The sequence below is a fragment of the Pseudomicrostroma glucosiphilum genome (genome assembly GCF_003144135.1).
Source record: "Pseudomicrostroma glucosiphilum strain MCA 4718 unplaced genomic scaffold BCV69scaffold_17, whole genome shotgun sequence".
In the NCBI taxonomy this organism is placed as follows: domain Eukaryota; kingdom Fungi; phylum Basidiomycota; class Exobasidiomycetes; order Microstromatales; family Microstromataceae; genus Microstroma; species Microstroma glucosiphilum.
The window spans coordinates 193886-220146 of NW_020289929.1; the positions used below are offsets into that span (position 1 = coordinate 193886).

Consider the following 26261-nt stretch of genomic DNA (forward strand, 5'->3'; position numbering starts at 1 on the left):
TTCGTCTCGATGAACAGCAAGACTTGTCTCAAACTATCTTTTGGGGCTGTTCGTCATAAAAATACAACTTGCGCTCCTCTTTGAACTTGTCATGGCATTCGAGATTCGTTCGTTCATCACCTCCACCAGACTGCCACCTCTTTGCACTCTAATTCCACGGCTCAATTCTGATCCCGCTTTCCCCCTCCCTCTTAACAACCCTATATCTCTCCAATTCAAACGTCTCATACGCCTCGACCGCCAAGTCCCTCGCCGCCTTGTGCATTGGCAGCCTACTCGCTTCCCTTGCTTCCTCTCTCGAAGTCCAAATACACGTCGCGAGATTCTCCCCCGTTTCTGCATCGGGTTGGCCGTACCAGTACAGGATGAGACCACCGGAAGAGACGGCTTCCTCGTGTGAGAGTCGGTCGGCTTGGTACAGGGAGAGGGAGGCAGAGGCAGCGCGACGGATGGAGCGAAAGGTGACGCCGTACCATTCGTGTTGGAGCGAGAGGGGGAGTCGGAGAGAGGACCAATTGAATGTTTTGAAGATGATGGCCGCTGAGGAGTTTGGGTCTCGAGTAGAGTGGGGCGCTGATGACGAGGACGAGGACGTAGCTGCGAGGAATGGGCATACACCAACGGCACTGTCGAAGCGAGGCGCTTTTCCCGCTCGCTCTGCGTACCCCTTGGCGTAATCATTGTCTTGCACTCGAAAATAGTGAAGCGCATGCCACAGATATCTGGACTGCAGATCAAGCTCGGGAAGGTGCGAGCGAGTATAGAGAACCTGTGCAAAAGCAGCAGGACCTGCGCCTGTTGTCTGTGTGTCTGACGTGATTGATGCTGCTCGCAGGTAGCTCAGCTCTCCGTCGAAGGCTTCTCCTGCTTGCCAAGCGCGCAACTCGAGCGAGGTATGCGAGGCGAGAGCAGCTGGAGGTCGCGAGAGGATCGGCAAGGAGGTGTTTGTGACTGGGGGAGCTTCATATTGTGTGGTCGTCAGTGTGGACGAGGATGACAAGGCAGAGATTGGGGAGTCGAGGGACAGGGAGGAGACCGGTATTTCGTTGGCAGTTTGGGGTGGCACTGTTTCAGGATATGACGCTGGCTGGACGTCCGGAGCGAAGCGGCTGGTGATGCTCTGTCTTCGTTCCTCCTGTACCTCGGCATGGGCTCGCTCAGGCGAATAGGCCCAAAGGTGCCTCCTTGTTGGCGAACGTCCTCTGCGAGTGCTCCTCGCCGTGTGGCGAGGTACTTCCTCATTCTCGATACTGCTCACTGGAAGCGACGGGCCATTGTGGTTGTGGTTGTGAGAGCCGTGGGCAGCTGGAGCAGTGGCAATGGTCAAGCGACTGGAAGAGGGTGCCATTGCGTTACTCGCGAGCTGAAAGTGAGTATCGCCACCTTTGCGAGCCAAGACCTGGCGAAAGCTCTCGGAACCGGCTGGACGACAGAATCGGTCTGGCTGGCCCGATTGCCAGAAGTGGGTAGTGATCATGGCAGGCTACAGACGGAGGAGGGGGGGAGTAGTGCGCTAAAGTCCTCTGGTGAGCTTCTGGGCGGTGCTGTGGGAGCGGTGATGTATACAGAGGGGAGAAGGAATGGAGGGTGGCCCGTTGCTCTTTGTCTTGTGTACTGCCGCGGCAGTGTTATATGCCTTGCGGCCATTGCTGGTTGCCATTACCCCCGTCCAATGGCGGTGAGGCTATTGACTCAAGTGTCACTTTGTCTTCGCCATCGCGTGCTCGGCGTCAATGTGACCAATGCCCCTTCCCGCCCGGCAACAAACTCGAAGTCCCAGTCAGAGGCGGTCTAGACATGCTATGAAACGGGGCACTGGGAGTGAGCATCTCGTGGAGGAGACACGCCATGGTCATCACCTCTTCGTCTACTTGTGCTTGTGTGGATGTGGACCCTGATTGCGTGACTGCCACGCGGAACTGGCCGCCGAGCCGAGCCAAGCACAGCAACTGGCCTGGCGTGCGGGGTGGCCGGTGCGAGGCGAGAGCAAATACGCTCCGCTCCGATGGCCAGGCGTTCCATCATGGTATCCCTCTGTCCTCAGCTCGTCATTCTCGGCCCCGCCCACGCAAGTTCATCTGCTCCTCAGACGCTGTACCATCCAGTACCATCACTACGCCTGCTTCTCCTCTTGGCTGGGCTCAACTCTTTCGCCCCCATCCCTTGCGTCTCGGAGCCAGGCACCAGCGGCTCTCGCCTGGCCACCTCCCCCTGAAGAGCCATGTCCCAGCTGCTCCTCAGCGATCTCACAGCGCTAGCCAATGAATCCAGACGGCGCTCACCAGAGGTCAAGACCGCAGCGGATGCAGCACTAGCCAGCTTACGAGCCGACTTTGATGGCACATTGGCAAAGTGTAGGCGCGATCCCCGGCGGAGTGCAGCGAGCGACGTTTATGGCAGGGAAGCCTCCTTTGATGCGGGCGCGACGCAGATACTTGAGGAACATCTGCTGCTGAGACCCATTGTGCTGGCTTGCAATGCAAAGGCTCACCTCAAGGTGGCAGGATTGGGAGTGTCTCTGCTGCAGAGGATAATTGCTATGAGAGTGGTTCCAGAGGTCAGTAGCGAGCTGAGCCCAACTCCAATATCTCCTTTGCAAGTGATTGCTGATTCTCAGAGTCGGTCTTATTGTCCATACAGCCTGCAATTGCACCGATTGTAGAGCTGCTCTCTCCTCTCTCAGCCAAGGGAGACGTCGAGCTTCTGCTCAAGCTTCTTCAGACCTTTTCCGCCCTCCTCTTGGCCTATCCTTCGATTCATGGCTCGCTACTCTCGTCCGTACTACACCTCTGCTTTCGTCTGCAGGACAGCAAAGTTCAGGTGGTCAGCTCCACTGCTGCTGCCACAGTGCGGCAGACTGTCATGGTCGTCTTTGAAAAGGTTGCAGAGGAAGATAGAGTGCTGGACGGTATCAAGGAGGGTGGAGAGGACGCCGCTGTCGCTGCACCGTTGGCCGTACAGACCGTAGAGATTCCAGCAGCAGAGACCGTCACTCTTTTTCCCTCCTCGGCAGACGCATACAGTGTCCTCTCCGATCTCAATGGCCTCGCCCAAGATGAGCCCGCAAAGTTTCTGCAGCTGTCTTCCCTGCCACGGACGTTCACTCTAGAGCTCATCGAGTCGATCCTCGTCAACCACGCAAGTCTTGTCAGATCACATCCTGAACTGCTCTTGACTCTTCGGAGATCGACCTGCCCGATGCTGATCAGGGCGCTCAGCGAAAAGCTTTCTTTTCCCGTCACCCTCCGGTTCACTCGTCTGCTATTCGCCCTGCTCAGGCAATTTAGCTCAGAGCTGGTGGTAGAGGTCGAAATCCTCGTCAGCATACTGCTGCGCTTCATGAGTTCTGATCCCAAGCATCCAACACCGAAGTGGCAGAGAATCATTGCATTGGAAGTCACGAGGTCACTTTGTTCGGAAGGTGTCTTCCTTCGCAATCTCTGGACCTGGTTCGATGGCAAAGACTCGTCTGCAAGAGTCTTCACTACCCTTGTACAGACCTTGAAAGCGGTGATCACGGAAGCCCCAGAAGCGATTGGAGCTGATCCTGCGTCAGATGCATATGGGTCGCCACCTTCAAGTGCAAGGGCAAGCACAGACCGGCGGCAGAGCAGCACCTTCGGCTTATATGAGGCAGCCGCTGGGATGGCCAACGCGGTTCTCAGCTCTACAGGTAGTGCGGACGTATCTCAAAATGCTACGCTGGGCCTCGCTTCAGCGCCTGGCATCCAATTTGTTGACCAGCTCGAGAAGGCAGAGCCGCCGCCTTCATCTCCCACATACGTCTACCTGCTAGCTTCGCAGTCGCTTGTACACCTCGCCCAGTCCCTGGCCCAATCGGTCTTGCCGGCATATTCCTCTTTTGTCAACTCTCGCCCTCGACGAGCTGGCGTAGCACCGCCTCGCCTCGAGATCGGGAGCCTCTCTAGCGAGACACAACAGGCAGAGGTCGTCACAGCTCAAGCAATGGTCACTGTGGCCGCCAAGCCGATGCGGACTGCCTTCTTCCTGCTCTTGTCGGCAAGGACAGATGACGCAATCTTCTGCGAGGTATTGACCGCTGTGCGGAATCTGACCAACACATGCGGTGTGCTAGGCGTCGACAAAGCAAGAGACGGCTTCATGAATTCCCTGATAAACCTTGCCGCTCCGACAGCCATACTTATAGCGAGCGAGGAAGGAAGTGACGACAGTAAGACAGTGCTGTCAGAACGAAATCTAGCTGCCCTGAGAGTCTTGGCGCACGTCACAGTCTATCTGTCGGGATTGCTCGATGAGCACTGGCTGCCGGTTCTCACCGGTATCTGCGAGGCCGAGTACTTACTTCGGCGGGCAATTGCAAAGCGTGCTGCTTCAGCACGGCGAGATAGTTCAGCTATGAGCAGAGAGTCATCCGTCGTCACCAGTCCCTCCAAGCACAGTGTGGCCCCCTCGACGTTCCAGCCTGGCTTTTCATTGGCTTCTCTGCCTCTAGACTCAAAGACGGGAAAGTTGCAGCTGCTGAGCGGGCTGGATTACGAAGCGATGCTCAAAGAAGTAGGAAGATGCTTTGACAACTCCCTCGCCCTTGATACCGCTGCCTTCCAAGCGTTTGGCGAAGCGCTATGCACCCTGGTTGACGCTTTCTGCAAAGCCACTGCCGACGGGGATGCTGGTACCGTCGCATCGCCTGGCTCCAACAAGGCGCCGCTATTGTTGCGCATGAGCAAGGGAGGCAATGCTGCAGTGACGGCGGCGTCGGTGGTTCTCGACAATGCCAGGACAGTAGCTAGGCTAAATATGAAGCGGATGGCGCTTTCTCCAGCTAATCAAGGATGGGACCGCCTCACGCAGCAACTGCTGAGCATCTCTGCAGATCCCTCGATCAGAGCAGCGCTTCGCGTCCAGGCGGCCGAAGTATTGGCAGAGATGCTGTATGAAGCTATGGGCATTCAAGCTACCACAAAGGACAGCAGCGGATCCTCACAGTCGACCTCGGAGGCTGTCCGCATCCAGCGGCAGATCTTCACTCCGTTGCATTCGCTGTCGGTCCTTGGGGGTAGCACAGCCCTGTCAGATGTCGATGTCCGTAAGGCTGGCACAGAGACGATGCGGAAGATCATCGAGACATACGGACATGCCTTGAGGCTTGGCTGGGAGACGATCTTCGAGGTGGCAATCGCTGCTTGTGATGGATCGCAAGCCGCACCAGGGTCGAAGATCGACGAAAGGCCTTCCCTACCTGGTCGACCTGCTGCTCAATCTCTCGTCAAGTCGGCATTTGCCAGCGTCCAGATAGTCTGCTCTGACTTGCTCTCGGCCTTGAACCTTTCTCAGATTGAGCTCAGCATCCAGGCTCTACAAAGATTCGCTGTCTCCGATGACATCAACGTTGCCCTCACGGCAGGTAGCGCCCTCTGGGGAATCACCGCCGAACTTGCCAGCCGTTCGCCCACGGATGGGACCTCGTCGGACCAAGATATCACCCAGCTTTGGCTCGCGCTCCTCTTTGCATTCTGCGAGATCGCAAAGGATGCCAGACCAGAAGTCAGAGATGCCGCAGTCTCCGGGCTGTTCCGTGTCCTGGCTTCACACGGAAGTGTACTGAGCCCTGAAGCCTGGTCGAGGACTCTGCGGGAGGTACTGTTCCCTCTTCTGGAGCATTCGACGTCTTCGGCTCTTCGCGCTAGGCAAAATGAGCAAACAGCGGCGGACGCGCAGCCGCCAAAAACGCCGGTATCAGCGGCGAGGAACCGGAGAACTTCGTCGTCCATGAGCAATACTCTACCACCTCCAGCAGTTGCAAAGCAGTGGGAGGAGACCTGCGTGGTAGCCTTCCAGCAACTCGGAGGCGTTCTTGGTGACTTCCTACAGACACGTATTCTTTCTGCGCCCGACGCTGGAGAGCTATGGGGGGAGCTACTGGCAAAGGTGAAGGCTGCTTTCCTGACAGGTCCTGCGTCCATCTCACAGTCCTCGATGCGTGCTTTCGAGGCGATGTTGAAGAGTCAGGCTGAGAAAGGGGAACAGAGCGCAAGCGATGCTGCGATGGCAGCTTGGCGTACAGCTTGGCAGACGTGGAAGGACATCGGTGACGTTCTGCATGACTCTGCTACAGTGTTCTCACAAGCGAATCTTCTAGCGTACATCGAGACCTTCAGACCGCTCTACAAATTGCAGTCAGAACCAGTCGAGCTCGAGGCCATCCCTCGACTTCACTTGGCCACAACGTACAGTGCCTCGCCGCATACACTGAATGATGTTGACGATCGGACACCTGTCCAAACGGCAAGTCGAGAGGCTCTTTTCGACCTCAAGGAAGTGCCCGAGCTGCCTTCTAAGCTCCTCACACACTTTGCAGACTGTATCTCTCTTCCCTTTAGCGTTCCCGAGCAGGCTGATGGCGACCCTCGAGCCAAGCAGTCCTCGTATATTGCTCTCCACAAGTCTGCCGTGCAAGATGCGCTAGAGCTGTACAGCAAGTGGGACACAACGGCGGACATATACGCTTCCGGTGCTCTGAATAGTCTGCTTGCTGCTCTTTTGATTCCCATCAAGTTGCGCTACGACTGCCCTCCTCCTAGTCGACGCGTTGTCGAGGACGGCGCGGCTGCGCCTCGCGCTCTTTGGCAAGAAGCCACGTTGGCTGTGTGCAGGATCACTGAAAGGTGCTGCAGGTATTTGCAGAGCGAATTAGTTCAGTTGGAAGAAGGCCACGTCCAGGATCTCTGGAGACATCTTCTTGCCACCTATCAAGCGGCCCTCGAAGCCGACTGCTCGCACCTGACCGAGCTCGATGCTGCTGACCCTCACCGGCTTGATGACCAAGCATACGACCTTCTGCTGCTCTCTACCTTTGAGGTCAACATCTGGCCTATACTAGGTGACAGGAAGACCCCATCTGCACTAATTGAGCAGTTCGCTACTGTTCTGGCGCGCGCCAGCCGACTCTACGACGACAGCGCTGTTCAACGTGGGCCTCCGCCTGCTTCACAGGCCTGGTCTGCTAAGGCGATCGCGGGAGCGGACGATGTGAGCCCGTCTCTGAAGGGCGGAACCGTTCTCGAGCTACCGCCCTCCCCTCGGGAACTCTTCTCTTTCGCCTGCCTCGACTTGATGTTTCTCATCTGCTCTGATCGCGGTGCGGCGTCGAAGAGCGAAGATCAAGAGGCAAAGCAGCGGTACCATCGAGTGGCTGCTCTGTCCTTACCATACCTGCTGCGTCGAGCTGCCGCCGCTGTGCAGGCCTACACGGCCGATGGACTACTGCAAGGCGGAGCGCCTTTCCCGCGTATAAGAGAAGAGGAGATGTACGTCATCCTGACGCATCTGCTAGACCTCCGGCTGATTCCGTCGACGCTCGCAGCGGCTACAGCTAGTGACCCTTCTGCTGCCGTTTCGGCACTTTACTCCAGCTCATCTGAGCAAGGAGAAGGACGGGGAGAAGAGCTGACGCTCAAGACCCTCTCACAGCGCTCCCCCCGCGCCCACCTCTTCACCCTGCACGCGCAACTCTGCTCCATTCTCTCCCTCCCAGGCGAGCTCTCTTCGTTTCGTGTTGGAACTTCCAGCGTGGGCACCACCCTCGTCGCCCCTCCCGAGTTGGAGCGCAGTATACCTCGAGCGCCTGCTGGATTTGAGTATGGTGGACTCATTGGAAGGGAGGCGAATGTGCTCGGTAGTGTGAGGCTGGAACGCGATCAGCCGATGAAGGCGGTTGAGCTCGCGAGGGCATGTTTGGCTGTTGTTAGCGGGGCTTTCTGAGGAAACCTTGTAAGGGGGAGGATATTCTCCCTTTTGTCATTATTGTCATTGCCTTCTGTAAATAGACCTTAGCTGCACCTTCACAAGTCCCAATCCAAATCAGCATCCTCATCCTCCTGACTCCTCACACTCGGTCTCTGGTACTTTCGATTGTTTCCGCCAAAGCCCTCGTCTTCGTCTTCCACTTCTGCGCGATCTTGACGTTGTGCATCGCTCTTGCTCCTCTCATCGGCGTCGAGTTGCGAGGTGGAGCCAGGGACGGTAGATGGGTCGATTACGCCTATTGCTGTGAGGAGGAGCTCGATATCTAGAGTTGGAGGGAAGAGCAGGGGTGGTCAGCGCCAGCGCAGATTGGGCTTCCACAGAAGGTAGGGCTAGGCTAGTCTACTCACCTGCGCATTTTGTCTTCATTCCATCCAACCCAATCTCTGGTCTCAGCCCAATGATCTGTCTGTGCAATTCTCCATTCCTATACACCAGCAGCGTAGGCAAATTGCGGTCTGGGTAATTCGGAATGCACTGATCCCCTACGATGGAGACAAACTTGGTCGCGGGGTGCTTTGCAGCTAGTTGATCTAGATATCCAGCAAGGAGGCGACACTCCTCGATACTGTCCTTGTAGAGGAAACAAACTACGCCTGTTCCTTTGCGCTCCTTTTTATTGTTGCTGGCGCTGGTTTCGCTTCCCCCAATGGTTCCAGCACCAGTCTCTGCCCTTCCATCGTCCTCTTCCTCATCTTCACCATCACTCTCTGCATCTGCCTCCAGGTCGACCTTTGAAGCCTCTGTTACCTCTCGTGTATAGTCCGGTCGTGAAATAGGGTACACCCTTCCGAAGCGGCCCAATTTCCTCTCTCGCGCTAGAGCTTCCATGCGCTGTCTCCTGAGGTTGAGTAGCAGTCGCTCCTCCTCGTCCCCCGCGGCACCTGTGCGTCGATCTCCCTCGGAGTCGAGAAGACGGTCGATGTCGGCTAGCGAGGCATTCTGGAGAGTTGTTTGGCGACGCTCGGAAGCTGTGGGAAGTTCGGGAGAGGGAGAGCGAGAAGGAGCTTTGGGAGGGATGATGCCGTGCTTGCGAAGGGCGTCGTGGCTGAGCGTTGGGAGCGGAGGTGGTGCTGTCAGCTGTCTGGCTGGCCCTCTCTGCCTCTGTCGTCGTACTCACAACTCGGTGTCCTCGTCTGGATTGACGATTGCGTTCATCTCGGTGTGGTTGATGAGTGTCTCGGAAGTGATGGGAAGCTGTCTGGGAGGGTATTCACATGTATTTGGCAGTGCCAGCCTCCTCTCGCCTGTCAATCAAAGCTTCTGTCCGCCTTCCGTCGGATGTGAGTGGTGGTTCCGTGGAGGGAGGGAGCGAGGCCGCGTGGGAGTTGAGCCGCGGCACAGGTCAAAGGGGTTCAGTCCTGCCTGAGTTCAATCTCCGCCCGCACGGAGGCAACGAGGCGCTTGACGGAGAAAATTTCACCGCCCAGGGGGAGATTGGCAACGAAGGGAGGAATTGAAATCCACGAACACACACACGCGGGCCACTCAAAGGACAAGAGATACAAGGCAGCCAGCCTTGCCTCCCCTTCCTCTTCTTCCATCTTGTTCACGACCAACACCACCACTCATACCAACACTCCTTTCCCTCCCCCCCCCCTCCCACTCGCGGCCATGGCTGCAACCAACGGCGCCTCCTCGGCAGCCACCTACCTCGACGCCATCTACAAGGCTCCCTCTGCAGAGGACTGCCACAAGGCAGCCGATGGCCTCGCAGAGTACATCAACCAGCACGGACTCCGCGTAATCGAGAGCGAGGCCATCATCCCTTCCCTCCTCAAGGCCGCCCGCAACAAGAAGAGCGGATACGAGAGGGAAGCTGCTGCCATTGCCCTCGGAGCCATCTTCTCAAAAGTAGCTGGAAAGAATGCTCCCTCGCCCCTCGGAGCTGAGCCATGGCTTCTGCCACAGACCCTCCCTACCCTCCTGGAACTCTACGCCGACAAGGGTGATGTGGTCCAAGAGGCAGCTCAGAGTGCCGTCGGACAGCTCTTCGTCCTCGCACCTCCCGAGTCCGTACCTGAGCTCCTGGCTGTCCTCTATGCTACCCTCGAGTCCAGCGCTTCCAAGTGGCAGAGCAAGGTGGGAGCACTCAAGCTCATCGGAAAGCTCAGTGACTCTTGCAGCGAACAGATTGGAGAGCAGCTCCCTCACCTGATCCCCTACCTCACTAACGCTATGCACGAGACCAAGGCCGAGGTGAGTTGAACATTATTGGTAATGCTGCAATTGACTCGGGAGGTGCTTGCTAATCTCTGGCTCCCTCTCCTTCGCTTCTTTCCGCACTCCAGATCTCCAAGGCCGCCGTCAAGGCCGCTACCAAAGTCTGTGGTGTCATTGACAACAACGACATCCGGCCGTACATCCCCGACCTGGTTGAGACCATGCGAGCTCCCGATACAGTCGCAGCTACCGTCAAGAAGCTCTCCTCTACTACCTTTGTTGCCGAGGTCACTGGACCCGCTCTGGCCGTCATGGTCCCCCTCCTCGTCCGAGCTCTCGGCGAAAGGAACCAGACCGTCCAGCGTCAGACTGTCATTGTCGTAGACAATCTTTGCAAGCTGGTCCGAGACCCTCACGAGGCCGCTCGTTTCCTGCCCGCTCTCACACCCGGTGTGGAGAGGATCGAGGTTTCTGCCTCTTTCCCTGAGGTACGAGAGTACGCCAAGGCAGCTTCTAATACTCTGAAAGCCGCTACCAAGCTCGTCGGCGAGGCCAAGGCATCTGACGAGGACCCCGTCGGTGTATTTGAGCAGGCCAAGTCGGCTGCTTCTGACGCCATCATTGCTGCTATCCAGGGCCACGTACCCGAAGAGCACGCAAACGTCAAGTCGGACGAATTTGCCCTCCTGGGTATCAACTGGATGGCCGGTCTGGTCGCCCGCCTCGCTGAAAAGCGAATCGTCCAGGCAACTCCCTGGGACGAGGTCTACGTCTTGCCCTACCTCCGAAGGCTCTGCAAGTCTCCTGAGGAAGCCAAGATCGTCTGCGACTCTCTCCGCCAGACATACTCTGAGATCGACCGAACTCGCTTCGGCAAGCCCGAAGAGGAGGATGACGAGGTCGGAGAGTGCGTTTGCCGGATTGAGTTCTCTCTGGCTTACGGTGGTCTGCTGCTGCTCAACCACACCACCCTCAAGCTCTACCGAGGCAGGAGGTACGGAATTGTCGCCGCCAACGGAAGCGGTAAGAGTACCTTGCTAAAGGCTATGCGTGACGGAAAGGTGGAGGGCTACCCTCAGGATCTCGTCACGGTCATGGTGGAGCACAACCAGGGTGAGGACGCTTCAATTCCCATCATCGAGTTCATTGCCAAGGACCCTCGTCTGGCCGGCAAGACTAAGGACCAGGTCCGCGCTAAGCTCGCTGACGTCGGCTTCGACGACGAGAGGCAGTCCAACCCTGTCGCCTCGCTGTCTGGAGGATGGAAGATGAAGCTCGAGCTGGCCAGGGCTATGCTCATTGGTGCCGATGTGCTCCTGCTTGATGAGCCCACAAACCATTTGGATGTCGGCTCGGTCGCCTGGCTGGAGAACTACCTGATCTCCAACGACAACATCACTGTCCTGACTGTCTCTCACGATGTTGGCTTCCTTGACACTGTCTGCACGGACATCATTGCTTATGAGTCCAAGAAGCTGAAGTACTACAAGGGCAACTTGTCCAAGTTTATTGCCACCAAGCCCGAGGCCAAGTCTTACATCTCGCTAGCTGCTACCTCCGTCAAATTCTCGTTCCCCCCGCCCGGTTCTCTAATGGGTATTCGTTCCAACACCAGGACGATCTTGAAGGTGTCAAACATCACCTACACTTACCCTGGCATGAAGAAGCCTTCTATCAGCAACGCCTCTTGCGCTCTGTCCCTCTCGTCCCGTGTGGGAGTGCTCGGACCCAACGGTGCTGGAAAGTCGACCTTGATCAAGGTGTTGACCGAGGAGGTCATTCCTCAGGAAGGAAAGGTTGAGAAGCACCCCAACCTGCGAGTTGCCACATTGCACCAGCACGCTTTCCACCATCTGGAGCAGCATCTGGAGAAGACTGCCTGCGAGTACATCCGATGGCGTTACAGTGACGGGTCCGACAAGGAGATGAACGAGAAGGCCAGCCGAAAGATCTCGGAAGAGGAGGCTGAGCAATTAGCCCAGCCCATTACATCTACCACTGGTCAGACTAGATTCGTCGAGTTCATCATTGGTAGGAGGAAGATGAAGAGGGGCTTCGAGTACGAGATCAAGTGGAAGGGAATGCAGCACAAGGACAACTCTTGGATCCCTCGTGATCGGTTGAACGAGCTTGGCTTCTCCAAGCTGGTCGGACGATTTGATGATGTCGAGAATGCCCGAGAGGGATCTGGTGCTAGGGAGCTGAGCCAGAAGGCTATCCGTGCCCAGCTCGAAGCCGTCGGTCTCAACGGTGAGATTGCCGAGCACAACGAGGTGAGCGGTCTATCCGGTGGTCAGAAGGTCAAGGTCGTCCTTGCCGCGGCCATGTGGTCTGCACCACAGCTGCTGGTGCTGGACGAGCCTACCAACTACCTGGACCGAGAGGCTCTGGGAGGTCTGTCAGAAGCCATTCGAGCTTGGGGAGGTGCCGTCATCTGTATCTCCCACCAAATGGAGTTCGTCGATGCCCTCTTCCCCGAGAGGTGGCACGTTGAGGACGGTAAGCTGCTGAATAAGAGCCGCATTGGCACCCTCAATGGTCTGGAGGACATCAACAGCATCGGCGACGATGCCTCTACACCCGGGGGTACCCCAGGTGTGATGAGTCCCGCTCTGCGCTCCAAGGTCGGCACACCCATGGCCAGCGCCGCACCTAGCACTGCCGCCTCTAGCAACGCTGCCACCCCAGCCGGCTCAGGTGACGAAGCTTTGGAAGACCAGGACATGTCTAAGCTCAAGGGAGCCAAGGGTAGGAAGAAGAAGAGTAGGAACGAACTCAAGGCACAGGAAGAGAGGAGGAGAATGAGAGTCTTGGCGTTCTTGAGCACGGGTGTGAGGGAACCGGATACCGAGGAGGAGGATGAAGGACCGAAGAAGCCTCTCAGGAAGGGCAAGAAGTGAGCGGGTGCACGAGACGTCTGCGCCTGCATCTGCGTTGTGCTCTTTCTGTCCTTCTCCGAGGTGAAAGGACTTTGACTCCTGTGCTACCCCCCATCCGTTTTCCTTGGTCTGTCATTCTCCCTACCTAGACTAGATTCCTTTTCGACCTGTGTTTTTCTGCCTCCTAGCACACGCTTTGCTTCAATATCATCGACGTGACATACAAACCCTGTCTCTCGCCTCCGTCTGCCCCGAGCCCCGATCTTCACCCTCCCCCTCTTCCCCCTGCCTCTGCCGACGTGACCCCAACTTTGCACGCAGTCCCTACCTCTGCAGCAAGTATATATTCCACCCACACTGGTTACTATTTCATCTTCGGCCATAGGACCTTGAAAGCACCGCATCCCGTCCGATCTGCGAAGTTAAGCAAGGTACCGTCCAGTCAGTACTGCGGTGGGGGACCACGCGGGAATCCTGGATGCTGAAGTTTTGCCATTCTTTGTTTTGCCCTTCTTTTGTTTTTGCTTCCATGGTGAGAGGTCGACTCTTGTTGTTGAAGATCAGGGGACTTTTTGTGGGTGACCTGGTGATTGGACTGCCGAGGTGTTCAAGAGAGGGAGAGGGAGAGGGAGACTCGAATGGTGGTGGGCACTGAGCGGAAGCGGACTTGAAGGCGGAAGTGGCCTCTCGCCTGCCTCCACACGGATTTCGAAGCAATTTCGCCACTTGCAAGGGGGTTCCGCTTTCCGATACGAATCCTACTCGAATAAGTGACCATCCTGAGATTTCTCAACTTTACATCTTAGCCCATTTCACCTGCCAGAGAGAAGTACCTCATCATGACTACCTCCTCTCCCTCCTCCTCTTCTTCCACCACCATCCCAAATGACTTCCCCACCTCTCTCCATCCCCTCCTCACCCGTCCAGGAAGCTCCATTCCTCTCATTCCGCAAAGTGCCTTTTCTCCCGAGCTCAGCACCGAAATCACCTCTCTAGCGCAGTCAGAAAGGTGGAGCGATGGGTTACGTGCAGCTTTGCATTTGCTGAATGATGAGACGGGAAAGGCGCATGATGTTGTGACGGATCGAGAGGATTGTGAGGCGTGTAATGTCGTGCATGCTGTCCTGTGAGTCGTCGATGGACAATCAGGGGGATGCTGGGTCTCTTTGCTTTCGAACAATGAGCTGATGTCCTTTTGTCCTCCGTCTTCTTCTGCTACGCTTACCCCCTGCCCCCCACACCTCCTCTCCATCATCAGACATCGTCGCGAAGCAGACTACTGGAATTCAAAATACTGGTACTCCCGCCTTTCCCATCCCTGGATCCTCTCCTTCTACCCTCCCCCCTCCTCTTCCTCACCACAAAGTCTCTCCACAGCACGCTCTTCAGCAAAGCAGTTTGTAGATGAAGTACAGTCCCTCGCTAGTGGGAGTGGGAGGGGTAAAGGAGGGACGGCATCTTCGGCTTGTGGAGCTAAGAACCTGTTGGCGGGGGTCAAGGAGAGACAGGAGGCGGAGCTCAAGGGTCTTGTGAGGTACTTGTGGGAACATAGGGGTGAGAAGAGTGGAGGAATTTGAGATGAGGTGGTAGGGGTGGAGAGGAGAAAGCAGAGAGCACAGAGAGGAATGTACTTGAACAATGACACTTTTGTATATTACAGACAGGCAAAACGAACGTACAGCGTGAACATCCACGACAAGCCTCTAGCAGGGCAGTGGTGAACAAGAATGAGCAATGGAGTGATCCGGATGACCCTTGGCGATCCCATTACCAACCCACTCCTCACCACCTCTTTTCTGTCCTCTGCTCCTCTTCATACTTCAATGCCCGCTCCACTCTCCGGTACGTCTTCTCCGTTGACATATCGTCGTCCAATACCGGCGCAACAAAGTCCTCTGGCCTCTTCGACGACTTCAATGCCTCTTTCCTCTGTCGCTTGACCAACTTGCTGTGCGCACGTCGTCTCTTCGCTCTACGCAGAGCCAAGAGAGGTCCATCGAGTGCTCGACTGAATCGAGGGATGACAAGGAATTCCCAGGCGGCAGTGAGGAAAAACTGGACTACTGCGACGGCAAAGATGACTGCTCGGAACCCAACGGGCAGGGAGAGGAAGCCAAAGACGGCTTGCAGTCCATCTCCCTCTCCATCACCCCACAGGATGGCTAGATTGATCGCCGAGAGCGATACGATGGCCAAGCAGAGGATCCAATTCTTGTAGAGAGGCTCACGATGCGGTGGACCCAGGTTCCAGATGAGCGCAAGAGTGGTGTACCCAAAGAAGCATGTCTTGGCCACTGTCGTCGAGTCTTGCGAGTCGAGCTCAAGATCGTCGTCGTTGACGTCTGGACTGACGTAAAAGGACTGCGGATGCAAAATGAGATAAGGGACCAATTCGGCTAGCATGAGGAGGATGGCAGCACCGGCAAAAGAGAGGATGATCTGTCGAGACATCAACCTCGACACCGGTCGGGACTTGGCGAGACGCAAGGCAGGCTTGCTGTACGCTGCTCCAATAGCGACGGCAAAGAGGAGGAAGATGTCCTGGTAGAGGTACGAAGCATTATCGAAGGAGGTGATGGCTCCGTACAGGAGAATGACTCCAAAGTACTCCAGCAGAGCGTAGCTTGCAACGTAGAGGAAGAGAGAAGAGGAGACGGCGAGACAATTGCGGCCCTCTTTGATCAGATCGACTACGCAGACAATGTCGACGTTGCCCGATGTGAAGGGTGCGGCTACAGAGGCTTCTGCCTCAGAGAGGGAAATACCTACATCGGCCATCTGAAGGGCACCGCAATCGTTGGATCCATCACCACAGTAGAGGACACAGTGACCGATCGCCTGCAGTCGGCCCACCAGCTCCGCCTTGGCTTCCGGAGAGAACCTGGCAAAGACTGAAGCCTGGACGAGGAGACGAGCGAGAGTCTCTGGTGAAGCATTGGCCAAGAGCCAGGTGAACACGTCTCCCGTGATGGCCAGACCGACCTGCGACAAACTGAGCGTGGTGTCGATCGGCGACAGCGTCAAGGGGTCGAGGGTCGAGCTGTTGCTCTCTTCGCTGCCCACAGGCAGGTCGACATCGGTCCACTTCAGCTCGGCTGGAGATGACATGCCGCCCATACTCTTCTCTGCCTTCATGGGGTCTGGCAGTCGAGGCACAAAGACTGGCTGGCCTGAAGGGATCATGCCGCAAGACCTGGCAACGGAGATGGCAGTCAGAACAGAGTCACCCGTGCACATCTTCGAAGGGATTCCGGCCTCGTGCAGCTCTGCCAGTACAGCAGAGGTGGTGACTTTGAGCTTGTTCTCGAAGAAGAGGAGGCCAAGGAATCGCAAATGACATTCGGCAAAGTCTCGCGTAGCATTGCGGGTACCTTCGTAGCTGAGAGAGACGTTCTTGTAGCCGAATGCTAGCACTCGCAGACCTTTCCGGGTAGCATCATTGAGGACCAGGTCATAGTCGTCGGGCACCGTTGCAGGATCACACAGAGGTATGATCGACTCCGGCGCTCCCTTGACGTAGACTGTCGTCTTTGCAGTTCCAGGTGCTTGCACTATGACCGACATCCGTCGTAGGGGTGCAGAGAAGTCGAATTTGCGCAGGATGGCAGTGCTGCAGTCACCCCGTGGCGATCGGACACATTGAACCCTGGAATTCTCAAAGCCACCCGACAAGCCTTCCAGCTTGCGAGTCTCCGGTTCTAGCGTAGCTCCCGTCCATGCGAGCATGCTGACCTCGAGTGGGTCACCGATAGCTTCTCCTTCGAGTAGGTTCACGTCGTGGGTAACAGACATGGCTCCTTCGATGGTGATTCCGCCGTCAGACGCTTTGGAGACATCGGCACGCTCGCAAAGCGGCGCCATCCGGCCATCATAGGCTGCAGAGGGGCAGCGCACACCCTGCACGTCCAGACCAGTCTCTGTCAATGTACCAGTCTTGTCCGAAACGACAATGGACACTTTGCCGGCAACGGTAATCCTCTGCGGTGAAATGCAGAAGATAGACTTGCGCTTCAGACGGTTGACAGCGAAGTTCGTGCAGATGGCAAGAATGGCAGGGAGAGCTGGTGGCAAGGCAATTGTGACGAGATCGATGAGCCTCAAAGCAATTTCACCACCATCGATGCCTGTGATGACGAAATTGATGCAGGATCCAATGAAGCCAAGTGCGGCAATGGTGGCGAGAATTGCCAAGAATTTGAAAGCATCACTGTAGAACTTGAAGTCGATGGGCTTGGGAAAAAGCATCATCTTGACGAGGGAACCCTTGCTGGACGCCCATCCAGTGGAAAGACACATTGCCTTGACCTCCCCGCTTGAGATGTCAGCCTGGGCCCTAAGGAGATTAGTCCCACCCCACAAAATGTTCTTCTCCATGGCCTTGAGGCTCCTCTGCCCTTGCGCAAATTGTCGCAGAGCATTCGCTTCCACGGGCACTTTGCCGCTAGGGACTGACTCTCCAGTCAGCATAGATTCATTCGCGATACAGCTGCCCTCGAGGAGGATCATGTCGGCCGGAAGAGCCTTACTGGCAAAGCCCTGAACGCCGATGATGTCGCCAGGGACGAGATCTTTGGAGGACCTGGTTTGCCATTGAGGCTCAGAAGAGGCATCAGTGCAACGCAGAACGGGTACGTCTAGCTCGTAGCGTGAGATCTTGCGAAGTCGAATCTCAGAAGCCTTTGCCTGCCAAACTGTACCCGCAATACCCAGGATGGAAATGACTCCGATGACGATTGCGTAGACCATGTAATCGTCGTAACCCCAGAGCCCACAGGCTGCAAAGGTAAAGATGTAGAAGGGATTGAGAGCTTCTCTGAGGGTCAGAGTGAACACAGACGGACCCTTGACGTTGATGATATTGTCGCCGAAAAATTTATGCCTCCAATCGAGCTCGCTCGACGTCAGAGGCGCAGGGGCTGCCGTTGACAAATCGCTGTCGAGCCAGTCTGCGAGGGAGACGAGCTGTCGGGTGGCAGCATAGTAGAGCAGTGGCGTGTGTCGATAGTCTAGGACGCAGACGGAGGTGAGGCTGCCCTGAGCACCTGACTCGGAGAGCAGAGGCCTTTCCGTAGCTGTGTGAGATGTGGCAGGCACTCTGAGGTGAGCAGGGAAGATCTTGCTGCTTGCGACTGGCTGGCTGAAGGCAAGCCGGTCCATGGTCAGGATAGTCGACTTCTCCTTTGGAATCTTCACGGAGCAGCGGATCTTCTTGCCCTGCTTCAGCTCCTCTTCCGTTGGTGCAGGAACTGCCTTGTAGCACCACTTTCTGTATAGCTGGGGTGCCCAATATCCAGCAACGAGTGCAAGGATTCCGGCAGTCAAGATGGACCCGATGATGTAGAGCACAAAGATGGCCGTCTTCCTCTGGACGAAGGTGACCTTCATCTGCAAATCTTGGCCTGGTAGGTAGATCATCTGACTAAGACCACGGTCGATGACGTCTGCCTCAACTTTATCCTCGTTGTAGGAGAGAGACATGTGGGCGGCCGCCTTTTCGTCAGAGGTGGACAGTACATCGCTCCCGTCTTTGGCGAGGGTGATAGGCTGCGATGCGGGTACCGGCATCATATGCGCATCGTTGACGAGGCCGACCTCAGTGCTCGTACCGCTGCTCATGGTCTTGGTGGGATCAGCAGAACCATGTGAAGTAGTGGCGGAAGTAATACCCGCAGCCTTTGTCTTGACATCTGCCGCCAACCATGCTTTGAGCTCGGCATCGTTCCCCTCTGTAAAGCGAAAGGTTCCTGCAGACGTGGATAGGTCGGAGAGGTCGGGAGGGACCTCTGCCACTGGCGAAGAGTTGCTCATGGTGATAGCGACGCGAGGGAGCGTGTCCGCCTGACCTTACCGAGGAGAGGGCGGTATGTATGCCAGAGGATGAGGGAGGGTGACAAGGAGGTAGGAAGATTCATTTCAGGCATCCGGCTCCTTCCTTTACTGATCTTGGAGTGAGGGGTGAGGCACAAGGACCCGAGGGCGAAGAGGGGACGACGCGTGCAGGCGGAAGTAGAAACCAGGGGGAAAAAGTGGGCTGCAGGCATCCATTGTCGGGCAGCCAGGCACGCACACACACTCATCCCGCTGCCGAGGGGCCGAAATCGCCGCCGCGCCGCCGGCCAGTCCGCCTTCCCGACGTTTCCGTCCTTCCAATTTCTCCTACTTCCGGAGAAGCGCGGACACAGATCCTGACAAGGACAACGTCCAAGATGCACTACGCCTTCGAAAGGGGCCTGTATGGGAAAGTGCGGCGGCCGCTAGACTGGCTCTACATCGTCTTTTTCGCCATACACTTCCTTGCCAGCATTCTAGTCGATGGTGCGTGCCGCTTTTCACTGAACAGGGGCCTCACAGAATCGCACTGACGCCTGCTTGCCGCTTTCCATGCCGCGTACGCTCAGGCCAGTACTTTTATCCTCGCAGTGTTGTACCTGCTAGCCTCTCTCAGATCAAGGCAGACTACATCAGAGACAGTGCTGATCCTCTTCTGCCGCGTCTAGGCAAGCCAGATGCAGCATGGTTCACCGCTGCCGTGGTGCTGGAGCTAGTGCTGCAATGCCCCACTTTCCTCGTCGGCATCTGGTGCCTCTTCCGCAATGATCGACGTGTATACCCACTGTTGGCGGCCTATGCTACCCTAGGCTCCTCTTCGACGCTCTTTTGTCTTGTGCAAGCCCTCCATGGACCCGCGTCGGCAGCACTGACTGCAGCCAACCGGCAGAGCCTGGCGGGGGCATATGGACCTTTCTTGGCGGTGCCGTCGGTACTGATGGTAGACATGATTGCTAGAAGCACGACGATCATTGCCAATACAGTGTCTAATGAAATTGACACAGCTCACAAGACTAAGTAAGCGACAGGCAAACAGACCATCACGGCGCGGGCTGGTGGAGGGCAGAGGCAGTCATTCGGAAGCAGAGGGCATGGGCCAAAGAAATAAAATTTGATTGCGACTTCTTGCACATCTTCCTGTGCCTGCGTATCCCCTTCGCCATGAACGACGATCCTCCTTCTTCCACCACTGACATTGACATCACTCAAGATCGCAAAAGAGCTAGAACATCATCTGTCGAGCCAGCTCAAAGCACAATAGACGTCGAGCAAGGCAGCGAGGCAAGCTTCTCAAAGAAGGCCAAGATGAATCAATCTTCTGCTCCGCTGCGAACCGAGAAGGATGTAGGCATCCAAGAGTACGTCTCTCCCAAACTTGCCCCCATCGAGGGAATCATCAAACAGCGTTTCAGTGACTTCCAGGTCTTCGAGATTGCACCAGACGGGAAAGTCTGCCGTTTGACCGATCTGGGTCCCCCACCTGCTTCCTTCCCTCCGGCTTCTAGCGACGAGCTGGACTTGCGTCAGCAGCTCCAGCGGGAGAATGATGAGCGCAATGACGAGACCGGAGAGCTGAAGAGGCAAAGGCAAGATGCCCAAAAGACGGAGCGGGAGGCGGCCAAAGCAAAGAGGGAGGACGAGACTGCCAAGGCCAGAGAGCACGTCTTTGCTTGGAATGAGGAAGATGTGGATCTGAGTCGAGAGGCAGAGCTGGTCGAACTCGTGGGAGAGAGGGTTAGAGATGAGCTCAAGGTGCTCTGGGAACAAGGCCCCAAGGGCTTCGATAAGCCTGCTGGCCAGCCCGAACCCCCAGTCGCCGAGACCAGCGCATCGAATGATCGAGGGGGTCGCGGAGGCAGAGGGGGTCGAGGAGGTAGGGGTGGTCGAGGCGGCGGGCGCGGTGGTCAGGATACCAGAGGCCCTCGAGAGAATGGCGATCCCAGAAGGGTCATCACTGAGCCTTTGAGCAGCAAGGAGCTCCGAGGCAAGGTGCACCAGGTCGTCCGCGAGGTCTTCAAAGGACGTCTTCTCACCGAGACTGCTGAGGAAAAGAAGCCGGTCAAGACTAAGGAAGACGAAGAGGATGATCTCATGAATGCCGGAGCCAATGCTCCTACGCCTCCTGTAGCGCCACCTGCAACCAACTCCATTGCGATCCGATGGAACCCTAATCCCGCCGGTAAAGATGCTCGCACTATGGGCCTTGGCAACCACAATCGCAAGACTGAGGAAGCCGCCCTGCCTCCTTACGTTCACTTCTTCTTGCACAAGACAAACCGTGACACTCAAGATGCCATCAGCATTCTGGCTCGCAGTCTCAATCTCGGTGGGCCCGCTAGCGGAATCGCAAGTCTCAACAAGATTGCATCGAAGGAGCTCACTGTTGCTGGTACAAAGGACAAGAGGGGCGTCACTGTACAACGGGTCTGTTTCAGACGGGGCAGGAGGACAGCCGAGGATATTTGGAGGTGTGTCAACGGCATCGGTAAAGAGCTCGAGAGGGGAAGTGGAGGTAGAGGTGGAAGAGGGGGCCGTGGGGGAAGAGGTGGGCGAGGAGGTCGAGGTGGCTTCGGTGCACAGAGCAGCGGACCACGCAAGACATTACTCGATGCCGTGACCAGTCGAGGTGACCGCGGTGTACGAATCGCTCATCTTGAGTACTCGGACAGGCCTCTATATCTGGGCAATCACAAGGGCAACCGTTTCACTATTATTTTGCGCAATGTCAAGACTGACAGCGACGACACCATCTACAAGGCTCTTGATGTGCTCAAGACGAAAGGTTTCATCAACTACTACGGCATGCAAAGGTTTGGAACTTCATCCATCTCCTCTCACGTCATTGGTCTCGCGGTCATCAAAAATGATTTTGCTGGTGCAATCTCCCTCTTCCTGGATCCGAGGTCAGACGACGCCGAGGAGATGACAGTCGCCAAGACCTTCTATGCCCAAGGCAATGTACATGAAGCTCTCAATACCTGCCCACGATGGGCGACTGCAGAGCGAGCCATCTTGGGCAAGATGGTTGAAGAGGAGAAGAAGCTGGGTCCAGGCAGAGGCTTCAATGATTGCGCTGGCTACTTTACTGCCATTCCCAAGATCTTGAGGACTATGTATGTTCATTCTTATCAGTCATACGTGTGGAACAAGACTGCCTCCGAGCGGGTGAGGAGGTTCGGCGTTGAGGGACCTGTCGAGGGTGACATTGTATACAACGAGGACACCAAGGAGGAGGAGGAAGAGGCTGTGGCGGAAGATGCTCGTGAAATTGAAGAGGACGACGATGCCGACACGGCAACAGTGGACGATACTGCCAATGCCTCAACGAGCGAGGGCAGAAGAGTCAAATACCTCACCGCCGAGGACATTGCTACTGGCAAGTACACTATCCACGATGTCCTGATCCCCTCCTGCGGATCGTCTGTCTCTTGTCAGCCAGGCAGCTGGATGGAGAGCTTCTATGAGGCGACGCTAGCAGAGGACCAAGTCAGCATGGAGACCCTATCGCAGACCAAGGGACGCAGTTCGGAGCTGATGCTCAAGGGCACTTACCGTAAGCTGATGGGCAAGCTCGAGGACGTACAAGCTGCCTTTGTCAGGTACACCGATCCGGATCAGGATCTGAATCAGTCGGATGAAGATGCTCTGTTGGGTATTCAGGCAGTGCCCACTGCACTGCCTACCATTGCTGACGCCGCCAAGGCCTTTGAAGAGCAGTCAGCGCCCAGTCAAAACACAGTCGACGCTGATGAGGTTGCAGCGACTCGAGACGCTTCTCCGCCCGAGTCATTCCTTGCGATGAAGATCTCCTTCAATCTCAGCACCGCTTCGTACGCTACAATGGCTCTCCGCGAGCTCTCCAAGCAGGATACTTCTTCTGCCAATCAGAAGCTCCTGACAGAACAGAGCGAGGACCAACGTCACAACCGCAAGGGGGCAAATCACATCAATTACTTGGGTGTGACGGCACGAAAGGGAGAAAAGGTGAATGATCTGGCAGCTCAGAAGGGGAAGCAGAGGGTGTGGGGACAGAGGAGTGCTCCTGTTGCGGAAGAAGGAAAGATGGAGGAGAGTGCGGGAAAAGGGGAGGCGGAGGGGGAGCAGGGCATCTCTGTAGTGGTCAGTGACGGGTTCAAGAAGGAGTTGGAGGAGATGAAGAAGGCCACAGAGGGAGAGCAGTAAGCTCATGCGAAGCCCAGAATTCAACGTCGGTAATGCTGCCTCAGAGTGGGCTGTGGCTGTTGACTGAGGCGTGTCCTTTGCTTGCTCTCCTTCGTCGTCGTCCCGTCCGTGCATGGCGACCAAATTGCAACTCCGCTGCATCTTGATGTCCATCCCGCTTGCGCCTCCCTCAGCCTTGAACTCATTGGACTCATATCCTATCCTAACCGCAAGTTCACCTCACCTTCACTTCAACCATTCTCTTCTGCGGCGTGCCAGCATGGAGGCCATAGAGAAGGAAGTCGAGCGAGTCGCAGCAAAGGTACCGACGTTGTACCCCATCGCCTCCTCCTCCTCCTCTTCCACCTCCCACCCGTCCTCATCCAAGCAACGCTCCTCCAAAGCAAAGGCCTCCGCCTCGAGCACCACGCCCTCGTCGACTGCTACCGTAGCAGAATCCCTCGACGGGCTCCTCGCATCACTCGAATCTATCCGTTCCTCCCTCGCCAATCCTGCTTCCTCACCACCTTCTGCGCCTGTAGTGGTGGCAGAGACGAAAGCGGCCGTTGCGGCTTCGCAACGGGCAATTGCGGATCGGCAAAAGGAGGTGTACAATGCGCTTGCTCGACTGGGAAAGGCGTATGATAAGAAGTTTACCACGCCCATCGATGAGCTTGCTTCACCGGACTTGTTTACCTCGGTGGAGGCGACGAGGGCTACAGAAGCGGTCATTATGGATCAGCTCATGAGGAGCGGACAGTGGAAGGCGGCCGAGGAGTTGTCCAGGGTGAGTGCTTCAGGCGGGCATGTCATGCAATGGCTCAAAACCTCTTCTCACGCCATTGCTCTCTCCCTCTCTACTCCCCGCTCAGGAATGTGGTCTCCCGCTGCCACCTTCCCACGTCTATCTCCAGTTGGCCAATATCACTTCGTCCATCCGGGCAGGCAACCTCGATGCTGCCATTCAGTGGGCAGAGTCTAATCGCAATTTTCTCACCAGCCGGTCTTCCAATCTCGAATTTGCCCTCCATAGATCTCAATTTCTTCGCATTGCTACGGGTGAAACAGCGAGGGAGGGCAAGACGGGCGGCCGGACCTCACCATCGGACATGGCTCTTGACTCAGAGGCGAGTCAGGGCCGAGGTGCCGGCGTAACACCCTTCTCTACAATTCATATCCGCAAAGCTGTCGAGTATGGGCGTATCCATTTCCGACGTCATCTCGGTACACACCTCGCAACCATCCAAGCCCTCTTTTCCTTTAGTCTCTTCCTCCCTCCCCTTCAGCCAAATCGACTCCCCACCATCTCAGAGCTGTATGAGCAGGTTCCTTTCACCTACCATCACTTTCTCGATGCTCAACAGATGCACTCTCCTCATCTCGAGCCACTATTTGCAATCGAGTATTGCGCAAGGAATGCTATGAGCAGGGAGGCGCCGTTGAAGATTGCTGTCGAGGTGGGCGTTAGTGGAGGAGCGCTTCTGAAGATTCACAAGGCCAGAAAGGTCATGAAGGTCAGGAGGAACGAGTGGAGTCAGGCAAATGAGCTGCCGGTGAGTGAGACGAAGCGCTGGGAGCACATAGATGTTGAGGGTTGTCAGTGCACGTAATGAACGACTAACGCCCCCCTTCTGTCTCCTACTTTTCCCGTCGGCAGATCGATATCCCCCTCCCCTCTTCCTTCCGCTTCCACTCCACATTCACATGTCCAGTCAGCAAAGAGCAGGCCACAGAGGAGAATCCTCCGATGATGATGAGCTGTGGACACGTCGTCTGCGCCGAATCACTTGCTCGACTGGGAAAGGGACACGGGTGAGTACAAGTAGGGATTGAAAATTGTTGCAGTGTAAAGGCAGGAAAGCTCACGAACTTCTTCTTCTTCTTCTTCGTGTCATGGTGTTGTTTCGATATGTTGCGGTCTACTAGGAGGAGAGTCAAGTGCCCCTACTGTCCCATGGAGTCGACGATCTCCCAGGCCACCAGACTCTACTTCTGATACGCACACCCTTTGTTGTGTCTCTCTGTTTCTTCTCCACTGTAACAGTACATGTACATTCTCATATCCATATCTCGTACTCGTGTCGAGACTAATAGTCTGATCGGGGAAATCGTTACAAGAACATCGTGACGGGTACCAAACTACAAATCAGCCCTCTGCCCCCCTCTCTCTCACCAACTCACCTCTGGCCCCCTCCCCCTATCCCTCCTCAATCAAAGAATATGGCGAACAAGGGATGCTCCCACTCCAAATCCAACACCACTAGCAACTCCCGTTCCCATTGGCGACTTTGCAAACTTCTTCACTTGTTCCTTGCGTTTTGCCCTTTCCTCTTCATCAACTTGTAAGCCTGAAGGACTTTGATGAACTTGACCGTGTCCATAGCTCTGGCTCTGGCCCTGGCCCTGACCCTGGCCCTGCCATTGTTGATTGGTAGGATTTTGAGATTGTGAATAGCCGTATGGTTGTGTTGCTCCAGGAGTAACAGGAGCAGGAGCAGGAGCAGGAGCAGGCGAAGGAGCAGAGAAGCGCGCTTTAGGTGCTGTCCATCTCTTTTCTCCCGCACTCAAACCAGCCTTTTCTGCACTTGCAGAGCTAGAGCTAGAAGTTCGACCAAAGGTGGGTGCAGGGGTAGGAATAAGCTCTACATAGCTAGCGGGGAAGAGGCCTTCCCTGATTGTCGAGCCTGGCTTGCTGACTTGACCCTTCCACCAATTCTCATCCAGTCGCTCCAGCACGCGAATCTTCTCGCCCACCTCGAAGCGTAACTCGTCATCTCCGCCCGAGGCGTCGAATTTCCAGAGGGCCTTGGCCCACTCTTCTTTCTCTTCGGTGTCGACGGCACGCTTGTGATCCTCTGGCAGTTGCTGAGCATATACTGAGGCTGGAGCGGCAGATGCTATACCGCCGTACGATGGTGGGTAGGGCGAATCATTCTCTGTGACAACTGGGGCTCCCGAGCTGATACGCGGTGAGAAGACCGAGGATGAGGCTGAGGCTGGAGTGGGCGGTGGTGGTACTTTGCTCTTGGCTCCGGAGACTAGAGATACAGGCGACGAGGTGACAGAGAGTGCGCTGAGGGGAGGTGCGACAGAGCGAGGAGTGCCGTCTGCGAACTGTATGGGATGCTGCTCTAGCAGAGGTATGAGAGTGGATCGGATAGTGAAAGCTTGTTCGCCTGTAGGCGTAGTCGATGAACAATTGGGGGAAGAGGTCATCAGCATCACGAGCTGCGATGAGAGGCGCTCCTTGCTCCGGTGCTTACTCACCCTGAATGACGCCCTGTTGGAGGAGAAACTCCACATCGTTGAGCATACGCTCCACCAGATATTTCGAAGAGGCATCCATCGTTGCGTTGTAGAAGGATCTGACTCTGGGGGCCCAGATGGTTTGGCTCTCTACCCAAGGAGGAGTGCACTGCCGCTCTCAGTCACGAGTCTGGGCAA

At 56.1% G+C, this 26261-nt stretch overlaps 10 protein-coding genes across 10 annotated transcripts; 6 read left to right on the forward strand and 4 right to left on the reverse strand.

The window, feature by feature from the left end:
* Positions 1–3: 3 nt before the first annotated feature.
* Positions 4–1888, reverse strand: BCV69DRAFT_285241 (hypothetical protein). Its single transcript, XM_025493325.1, has one exon. It carries the CDS (start codon positions 1475–1477, stop codon positions 149–151), a length of 1329 nt encoding a protein of 442 aa, XP_025345426.1. The 5' UTR covers positions 1478–1888; the 3' UTR covers positions 4–148.
* Positions 1889–2123: 235 nt separating this feature from the next.
* Positions 2124–7935, forward strand: BCV69DRAFT_80150 (hypothetical protein). The gene is made up of 2 exons (XM_025495542.1): positions 2124–2557; positions 2641–7935. The coding sequence occupies exons 1-2, from the start codon at positions 2222–2224 to the stop codon at positions 7741–7743; spliced, it is 5439 nt and encodes a 1812-aa protein (XP_025345427.1). The 5' UTR covers positions 2124–2221; the 3' UTR covers positions 7744–7935.
* On the reverse strand, positions 7824–8943 carry BCV69DRAFT_301405 (thioredoxin-like protein; the record flags this gene model as incomplete). The annotated part of the gene is made up of 3 exons (XM_025494557.1): positions 7824–8050; positions 8136–8833; positions 8906–8943. 3 exons carry the CDS (start codon positions 8941–8943, stop codon positions 7824–7826), a joined length of 963 nt encoding a protein of 320 aa, XP_025345428.1.
* A 397-nt stretch (positions 8944–9340) lies between these two features.
* On the forward strand, positions 9341–13081 carry BCV69DRAFT_314795 (hypothetical protein). Its single transcript, XM_025495146.1, has 2 exons — positions 9341–9984; positions 10077–13081. The coding sequence occupies exons 1-2, from the start codon at positions 9400–9402 to the stop codon at positions 12846–12848; spliced, it is 3357 nt and encodes a 1118-aa protein (XP_025345429.1). The 5' UTR covers positions 9341–9399; the 3' UTR covers positions 12849–13081.
* Positions 13082–13586: 505 nt separating this feature from the next.
* On the forward strand, positions 13587–14520 carry BCV69DRAFT_285244 (hypothetical protein). Its single transcript, XM_025493326.1, has 2 exons — positions 13587–13953; positions 14086–14520. The coding sequence occupies exons 1-2, from the start codon at positions 13667–13669 to the stop codon at positions 14402–14404; spliced, it is 606 nt and encodes a 201-aa protein (XP_025345430.1). The 5' UTR covers positions 13587–13666; the 3' UTR covers positions 14405–14520.
* On the reverse strand, positions 14459–18781 carry BCV69DRAFT_285245 (hypothetical protein). The gene has a single exon (XM_025493327.1). It carries the CDS (start codon positions 18633–18635, stop codon positions 14610–14612), a length of 4026 nt encoding a protein of 1341 aa, XP_025345431.1. The 5' UTR covers positions 18636–18781; the 3' UTR covers positions 14459–14609.
* A 252-nt stretch (positions 18782–19033) lies between these two features.
* Positions 19034–19677, forward strand: BCV69DRAFT_252913 (hypothetical protein; the record flags this gene model as incomplete). The annotated part of the gene is made up of 2 exons (XM_025490493.1): positions 19034–19142; positions 19226–19677. The coding sequence occupies 2 exons, from the start codon at positions 19034–19036 to the stop codon at positions 19675–19677; spliced, it is 561 nt and encodes a 186-aa protein (XP_025345432.1).
* A 311-nt stretch (positions 19678–19988) lies between these two features.
* BCV69DRAFT_236894 (tRNA pseudouridine synthase D) lies at positions 19989–22574 on the forward strand (the record flags this gene model as incomplete). The annotated part of the gene is made up of 4 exons (XM_025489932.1): positions 19989–20378; positions 20586–21162; positions 21220–22308; positions 22369–22574. Coding segments are annotated over 4 exons (2262 nt in total), but the record flags the coding sequence as incomplete, so codon positions are not given.
* Positions 22575–23097: 523 nt separating this feature from the next.
* On the forward strand, positions 23098–24813 carry BCV69DRAFT_252960 (hypothetical protein; the record flags this gene model as incomplete). Its single annotated transcript, XM_025490496.1, has 5 exons — positions 23098–23604; positions 23690–23876; positions 23961–24370; positions 24475–24629; positions 24747–24813. 5 exons carry the CDS (start codon positions 23098–23100, stop codon positions 24811–24813), a joined length of 1326 nt encoding a protein of 441 aa, XP_025345434.1.
* Positions 24583–26163, reverse strand: BCV69DRAFT_314801 (hypothetical protein; the record flags this gene model as incomplete). Its single annotated transcript, XM_025495147.1, has 2 exons — positions 24583–25993; positions 26085–26163. The coding sequence occupies 2 exons, from the start codon at positions 26161–26163 to the stop codon at positions 25029–25031; spliced, it is 1044 nt and encodes a 347-aa protein (XP_025345435.1). The 3' UTR covers positions 24583–25028.
* Positions 26164–26261: the final 98 nt, after the last annotated feature.

Bases quoted from the DNA above. Each gene is read 5' to 3' on its own strand.
- BCV69DRAFT_285241 (XM_025493325.1), bottom strand. From the start codon at position 1,477: ATGATCACTACCCACTTCTGGCAATCGGGCCAGCCAGACCGATTCTGT.
- BCV69DRAFT_285245 (XM_025493327.1), bottom strand. From the start codon at position 18,635: ATGAGCAACTCTTCGCCAGTGGCAGAGGTCCCTCCCGACCTCTCCGAC.
- BCV69DRAFT_285244 (XM_025493326.1), top strand. From the start codon at position 13,667: ATGACTACCTCCTCTCCCTCCTCCTCTTCTTCCACCACCATCCCAAAT. The intron at 13,954-14,085 runs GTGAGTCGTCGA...CTCCATCATCAG, and splicing joins AATGTCGTGCATGCTGTCCT to ACATCGTCGCGAAGCAGACT.
- BCV69DRAFT_314795 (XM_025495146.1), top strand. From the start codon at position 9,400: ATGGCTGCAACCAACGGCGCCTCCTCGGCAGCCACCTACCTCGACGCC. The intron at 9,985-10,076 runs GTGAGTTGAACA...TCCGCACTCCAG, and splicing joins TGCACGAGACCAAGGCCGAG to ATCTCCAAGGCCGCCGTCAA.
- BCV69DRAFT_80150 (XM_025495542.1), top strand. From the start codon at position 2,222: ATGTCCCAGCTGCTCCTCAGCGATCTCACAGCGCTAGCCAATGAATCC. The intron at 2,558-2,640 runs GTCAGTAGCGAG...TTGTCCATACAG, and splicing joins CTATGAGAGTGGTTCCAGAG to CCTGCAATTGCACCGATTGT.